This window comes from Penaeus chinensis, chromosome 3 (genome assembly GCF_019202785.1).
Source record: "Penaeus chinensis breed Huanghai No. 1 chromosome 3, ASM1920278v2, whole genome shotgun sequence".
In the NCBI taxonomy this organism is placed as follows: Eukaryota; Metazoa; Arthropoda; class Malacostraca; order Decapoda; family Penaeidae; genus Penaeus; species Penaeus chinensis.
The window spans coordinates 12,438,034-12,445,533 of record NC_061821.1 but is presented as its reverse complement, the minus strand read 5'-3'; the positions used below and the strand labels follow the sequence as shown (position 1 = coordinate 12,445,533).

The following is a 7,500-nucleotide window of genomic DNA, read 5'->3' as shown; positions in this document are numbered from 1 at the left end:
CGGGAGAGGAGAGTAAGATCGCCAATGCAAGGATCAACGAACTCTTCGAAGGACTCACCAGGTCGGAAGTCAGCAGGACGGTGAGTAACGCTACGCTGTTATCTGGATTCTTCAGCGCAATTCAGGGATTCGTTCCTTGTCTTTATCTTTTCATTTGCTCTCTCTCTCTCTCTCTCTCTCTCTCTCTCTCTCTCTCTCTCTCTCTCTCTCTCTCTCTCTCTCTCTCTCTCTCTCTCTCTTCCCTCTCTCTCTCGCTCTCTCTCTCTCTCTTTCCCTCTCTCTCTCGCTCTCGCTCTCTCTCTCTCGCTCTCTCTCTCACTCTCTCTCTCTGTATATATACAACAGTGATAATAAAAAAAAAATAGTGTAGAGTATAGTGATATGAAAACTTACTTTGCTTTCTACTGTTGTTCCAGCCCGTGGACATGCCTACGATGACTGAAATCCCAATTGATATCACATTCTCATGCGCAGGGAAGCTACCCGGTTATTACGCTGATGTTCAGTATGACTGTCAGGTAAGTGGGGAGTTCTTTTTTTAAATATTAGATATGTAAGATGAATGTATAAATAAGTACGTTCATTGAAGTGGAAGAAGATTTTTGTGCCAGTGTAATCCATGACAGCCGGAAATGGTTAAGGAAAATGAGAACCCTTTACTTAGTCGTAAAGTACGATAACGACGAATGATTTTGGGTTCTCCTGAAGTCAGTTTGTATGTGTATATTTTTTATCTCGGTGTGTGCATTTGTTCAGTACTGCCATACCTAAGACCTCATAAGAATGGCTTCAATAGTTTTTGCGCAAAAAAGAAAAACGACAAAATCGACATAGTGTGGATAAAACTAAATAACTTTTTAATTATGAAGAGTATAGGAATTCCTTTTTCATCCACGGCTACTATACCCCCTTTTTTGAAGAAAAAATGGTATGCATTTAACCTAAAAGTAAATAATAAAGGGAAACAAGTTTATAAGGAAAACGAGTTATTTTCTTGCCCGTTCGGATTGCCATTTAAAAATCGTCAGTGAAATTGTTTACAGCATTTAAGGATTGCTAAGACCATAAAATTCAACCATATTTCAGGGTCAAGGGGATTAAGGGAACCAGTCTGAAAGCTTGGGAGAGAAAACCAGGATTTATATATTTATGTTTACTGCTTTACCATTCATTTTTTCCGATGTTATCATTATATTAGTATACATTTATATCCTCATTGTAACACCGTATAATTGTTATCGTGATTATTACCATTATTATCCTTATCATTATCCTTACTATCGGGATCATTTACCAATATCATCGTGATCGTCATCATTATCACAGTCATCGTTATCAATTATGACCATCTGCCTTATTTTCCTCACCGTCCCTGGCGTAGCTCTACCACGTCTGCGAAACCCTCGACATGACCTCGTACCTGTGTCCCAACGGCACGATCTTCAACCAGGAGATCTTCACTTGCGATTGGTGGTTCAGCGTAGATTGCTCCGCGGCCCCGAACTTCTACCACTTGAACGAAGAGATTTACAAGGCAAGATTCGGCTCTTCGTTACTCCTTTTATTTATTTTCCTTTTCTTTTTCTTTCTTTTTTTTGGGGGGTAGGGGGGAGGGATGAGGGTTTAAGTGGTCAGTGGTCAGTTCTGGTAGTTTGGATTTTCGAGTTTTACTTGGTTGTGTTTGGTTTGGCTCTGATTTTATTTATTTATTTTAAGTGTTGTCTAAATAATTGTTTCCAATAGAAGAGGCGCTATTTTAGGGAATAAGATGATACGTAGGTTTTGACACCCCTCCAGTGGAAAATTACTGTAGATATATATTTTGTCACTGAGAAATATATATATATATATATATATATATATATATATACATATATATACTCTCTCTCTCTCTCTCTCTCTCTCTCTCTCTCTCTCTATCTATCTATCTCTCTCTCTCTATCTCTCTCTCTCTCTCTCTCTCTCTCTCTCTCTCTCTCTCTCTCCCTCTCTCTCTCTCTCTCTCACTCTCTTTCTCTCTTTCTCTCTTTCTCTCTCTCTCTCTCTCTCTCTCTCTCTCTCTCTCTCTCTCTCTCTCTCTCTCTCTCTCTCTCTCTCTCTCTCTCTCTCTCTCTCTCTCGCTCTCTCTCTCTCTCTCTCTCTCTCTTTCTCTCTTTCTCTCTTTCTCTCTCTTACTTTCCCACTCACTCACACTCACCTTCCTTTCTTCTCATCCATATATCTCCCTCTTCACTCCACTCCTTCCTTCCTTCCTTCTCTCTTCACTCCATTCCTTCCTTCCTTTCTTCTCTCTTCACTCCACCTGCTCTTCCTACTCCTTCCATCCTTCCTCCCCCCCCTCCTTCTTTAACCCCCACACCCTCTCCTGACCGCCCGAGCCGCCCTTCCTCTCCCCCAGGACCCCGAGGTGGAAGAGACCGCCGAGGGCCAAGAGCAGCAGAGGGCCAAGAGCGCTACAGCAGAAGGGCGACCCGAGCAGACCTTCAGTTTCGGTAAGGCTCGTGTCGAGGACCCCTTCGCTGCCATATTTCAGGTGCCTAGTTACGGAGGAATTTTGCCAGTTCAACTCTGTGTATATGGATAGCTGATGATGATATTATTGTTTATCATTATTGTTTTTTTATGGTTTATTGTTAATGTTGTTTTTTATTTCCCATGGTTCTTGTAATTGTTTTCATTATTATTATTATTATTATTATTATTATTATTATTATTATTTTAATGTTATCTTTATCATTATTATTATCATCATTATTATCAATAGCATCATCATTATTACTTTTATCATTGTTATTACTGCTATCTCATTAACAGTAAGAACAGTAGCAGTAACAGCAGCAGCAGTAGTAGTAGTAGTAGTAGTAGTAGTATCATTATCATCTACATCACCATTATTGGTAGTACTGGTTGAAATGTTTTCATATTTCATAACCTCGGACCTATGATCATTACCCTTCAAACTCACAGCCTTTTTGACGTAGATCCATCCAGATTCCCCTACCCAGCAGGCATCACAAACCCTCCTCCTTCCACAGGGCCTTTCCGTGCCCGACGAGACGCCCGAGAGTAGCGCCAAGGTGGAATCCGTGGCCGCCCCTGAGCGGGCGTCCTTCTTCATCCCGGTTCCCGCGTCCGCTCAGAACCGGGAGAGAACCGCGAGCCAGATCAGCGACTACCTGCCACCTACACAGGACTACCTTCCCCCCTCCAATGACTACTTGCCGCCTACCCAGGATTACCTCCCCCCACCCGGAGACTACCTTCCTCCCTCGTCCTTCTGAGAGGGAGGTCGTTAGTGTGCTCAGCTCGGCGTTTCTCGCATCCGATTCTCTGAACCGGGTCCGAGGAACTGTCGTAGTTTTAGGGTTTAAGAATACCATTGTTCTAGGTTATTTTGCATCTATCCCTCATCCATTTCGCTTCAAGCAAACTTTGAAAAATGTTCAAAAAATAATATTGATATGGCCACTCCTTTGACTTTCGTAAATCGTGAATTTGTGTAGGATCGAACTTTTGTATAACTTTCAACGATAGACTTCTATGTATTTATAAACACAAGTAAATACAACGTGTACATATTTTAAACCAATTCAACAAAGAGTAAAATTCTCTCTGTATAAAATCACTTCTATGTAGTGTTGAATAAATAATTTACGTACGCCGAGGAGTGTCTAGAAAATGTAAACATGAAATACACCCATAACTCATCAGAAAAATGTGTGTTAATTTTCCCTTTGAAATACTTCCTAACCTCTGACGATTACTACAATAAAATGAAGAAACAAAAGAAAATTTATGCCCATAAAGCAAAGGAAAAAAATAAAAATGATACATAACACATGACTAGCAAATCAGCTCGAAACATACCTTTTCATAAACTGTATGTTAAAAAATATACGCCCGCTCTTGATATAAATCATAATGCATGTGTCGATTGAACCACGAACACTGAACTAAGTAGAGATAACCTTTACAAACAAACAAAAAGTTCAAAAAGAAATCTACTTTTGATAGTGGCTACGGATAAGGCATGTAATTATTAAAGTGTAATGACTAAACATACAATTCTTTAAAATCATGACAACCTAAGTTAGCGCTTATCGTTGACGCATTCAAAAGTCCATGGAGTGACATATACATACTTTACGGCATTTCCAAGTGCCTGACACCGTTGTCATTAAATAATCATAAAATCATCCAATATGAGCAATTATCAGCCTTTTGTGCATTTGCCACTTTTAAATGCTTTTTTTAAATCAACAGAACTTAAAATAAATTCAACTGCCACCCTGAACTCTCAAAATTTCCCGCGGAATCCAATAATTCATGCAATCCTACTTATGGACTCGCGGCAGAATACCGCTTTACCGAGGTATGATTAATTTTAAGGTCTGACTTCTTCGTGTTTGACTGCGTGAGCTCCATCGCCGGTGGTCCACACGCCTATATTTCTGTCGATGATGAAGGGCTCCAGAATAGAGAGACGGGAAATAAGGACAGCAGAACCCGGCTCCACTCTACGACTCTGCGACTGACGCTCGTGACGAGACAATCTCTATGGAGTAATTTGTATATTCACAGAAGTGAAAGAAATTTGCCCACTATAGCCCGGCACTTCCAAGTGACTAATTTGTGTCTTTGGATAAACATTATTTGTTTCCATTTGTACAATCCATCAGAATCGTATTTAAGTATTTATTACAATTCATGAAGAAAATAAAAATACGATATTTTCTCTATTTCTCTTTATTAATACCAGTGCATTGCAGTTTCTGTAATCCAAAGCATGTACAAAAATCATGTAATTCTGTATTTACACAGTTAATCTATACAGTGGCAATGAATTTGCAGAGTAAGATCTCATACTGTCATTGGGTATACAATTCTCTTTTGTGTTTAAAAAGAGAGAGAGAGAGAGAGAGAGAGAGAGAGAGAGAGAGAGAGAGAGAGAGAGAGAGAGAGAGAGAGAGAGAGAGAGAGAGAGAGAGAGAGAGAGAGAGAGAGAGAGCTATTAAAAATAAAGAGCCAATGTGATTCTACACAGGTTATTTCAGCAAAGCGGTCTTCAAAATTGGTATAATATTAGGTAAAATATGTGAGGCTCATCCAGAATTTCCAATCCGAGCTTAGTATGCAATTCATATTTCAAAGAAGGGCAAGCACAGTGCAAAAATTTAAGTCTTGAAAGGAAAGTATGAGCAGGAATCTAGGAGAAATAACATGAACTAGTATTAGAGTGTTAGCAAAATACATAACTCCAAAAATGGTATCTCATACTTTGTATCCAAATGCTTAAGGTAATTTTTTTAATTATGTTATTTTAAATGTTTTTACCTTCTATACCATGCAAAAAAAAAAAGTAACACAAAAACAGACAGTTATTCTAGGAACAAATATCTGAAGCTAGTATGTCAATCAAATATACAGAAAATTTTAAATCAGCCTTTTTTATGTTGTTGTTTTATGTCTAAAAGCAAGGGGGTTTAAATTTTCTTTTGTAACATTGATCACATGAAGCACAGGGCATTATATATATTTAATTTGCATTTCCCATTGGAAAGAGGAAGAAGAAAGTATTAAAACAGTTGTAGACAATATGTCAAATATTAGTCTAAAAGTTTTAAATAAATAATGGTCATTATAACCAAAACTGTAGTATACTAAAAACAAAATGTTTAGTTCTACAGACATTTCTTGTATACACAGTATACATGTCTATGAGAAGTATGTGAAATCTTTGAAATATCACAAAATAGTGCTTGATTGATAGGAGAAGTAAATGTATCCAGTTATCCTCACAGCCTGATATTGCCTAAGAATCCTGCACATCAGCTGTCATGCAAAAATGGCAACTCCAAAGACATAATCACCATCATGGATTAAAAAGATTTATATAGTGGCATATCGACATTACTTGAAAAAGGGTCAAAGTACTCAAAAAAAATTCTACAAGAGGACTTGTGGGAGATGGCAGGAAGTACTCTGATGAATGTCAGTTGCCTGGCTCATCCCTCTTCATATAACAGATCCCAGTCTTAAAGGTAACATCAGACTACATTACAGCCTGTTTCACTTCTTGGTTTTGTACAAGACATTGGAAAATGCATCATCATCTAGATTTCACTGTTATTTGCTTTTGGCCTCCCTTACAACAGGGAGAATATTGTTAAATTCATGTTGATACCTTAACATGAGTTACAAAAGGTTATATGCCAATGACAGAAAATTAATAATTTTAAATAGACAATCTGGTTATTAATCTTTCATATAAACAATGACAAACAGCTAAAGATCTATCAATCACAAAAATTAAAATAGACAGTCTAAGTATTTGCACTTTTTTCCTCTTCATATACATAGTTACAAGCTCTACAAAAAAAAAATACCTATCCTCTATTAGCTGAGGAAATCCACTACTTCATCAAGTTCCCTCTGCTTGGCTTGCTTGTGTGCCCACCTAGCTTCTGCTGTCTCTGGAGTTAGCTTCCACTTGTCATGGTAAATCTTGTTGTTACAGGTATGGCACTTCTTTCCACCCTGGAAAGGCGGAGTGCGGATGTACGCGTCCAGGCATTTGTTGTGGTATATGTGGCCACAGTAGATCCTTTCAACATGCAATGGCCCTGACTCATTTCCCTCAATGTCCTGTGGGTAATAAATAGCTTGAGAATCTCTGTTAATTTCTGACATCTAACCTTTCAACTTCTTTCAGATCTAAAGTTTGCAAAGGAATATATATATGCCAGAGCTATCTACTAACCCTTACCTTGGGGTTTGTGGGAAAGGCCTTTTTCCTGCACATCTTGCATTCTAATTTAGGATACAGGTGAATCTCAGACACAAGGAAAGAGACCACAGGTTCCATTGATGGCTTCAACACAAAGGGTGGGTCCTTTGGCCTTTTCTTGGCTGGGGGCTCAACACACTGACGTGCTATTTCGGTTGACTGTGCAATGAACCATCGGCGGAAGGCTGACGGGAAGTTGCATTCCTTTTCTTCAATTCTGAAATGTAATGAATGTGGTAATAAGTTCTTTGCATGTGTGTTATATTCCCATTCTCGTGAGAATATGATTAATTGAAACTCACTAACAACGTTAAGAATTACACTAAAATCTTTCTCAGCCATACAAAATCAACAAAATAATATCAAAGTAAACCTTCTTAATAAATATTCTAATATACATATTGCATACAAAAATATATTGATTTCCTTCTTTCGAATTTTCACACTAAACAGTTTCATCCACTGAATGACTGAAAAGTAAAATCAAAGAATAAAACATGCATATAATCATGAGTATCCCTTTAATAAGTTGGCCATCAGATTTTTTTTCTTTTCAATATATCTCAAATAAATATCTCATGACATGTTTATGATGTCTTTAAAAGGAAATATCATATAGCCTAATTTGTTAATATTCATTAATAAAAACTCAATATGCTAAAAATATAAACAGTATAACCTTCTTAGACACAGTAAGTTTTTCTTTTTGGAGT

General features: G+C 37.8%; 2 protein-coding genes across 3 annotated transcripts in view; one reads left to right on the top strand and one right to left on the bottom strand.

The window, feature by feature from the left end:
- The window catches only part of LOC125042939, an 18,058-nt gene extending 14,342 nt beyond the window's left edge, over nt 1–3,716 (top strand). The window contains exons 3-7 of one of the 2 annotated variants that reach the window (XM_047638760.1): nt 1–80; nt 417–518; nt 1,382–1,534; nt 2,399–2,533; nt 3,036–3,716. The exon at nt 1–80 is cut by the window's left edge and continues 94 nt beyond it. In XM_047638760.1, coding sequence (XP_047494716.1) covers nt 1–80; nt 417–518; nt 1,382–1,534; nt 2,399–2,533; nt 3,036–3,281 — 716 coding nt within the window. In that variant the 3' untranslated portion in view covers nt 3,282–3,716. The remainder of the gene's footprint in view (nt 81–416; nt 519–1,381; nt 1,535–2,398; nt 2,534–3,035) is intronic. The other variant, XM_047638769.1, reaches the window with a different exon arrangement.
- Nucleotides 3,717–4,912: 1,196 nt separating this feature from the next.
- The window catches only part of LOC125040072, a 5,001-nt gene continuing 2,413 nt past the window's right edge, over nt 4,913–7,500 (bottom strand). Inside the window, exons 4-5 of the mRNA XM_047634528.1 lie at nt 6,767–7,004; nt 4,913–6,645 (exon numbers count right to left, since the gene is read on the bottom strand). Of these exons, the coding sequence (XP_047490484.1) occupies nt 6,397–6,645; nt 6,767–7,004 (487 nt within the window). The 3' untranslated portion in view covers nt 4,913–6,396. The remainder of the gene's footprint in view (nt 6,646–6,766; nt 7,005–7,500) is intronic.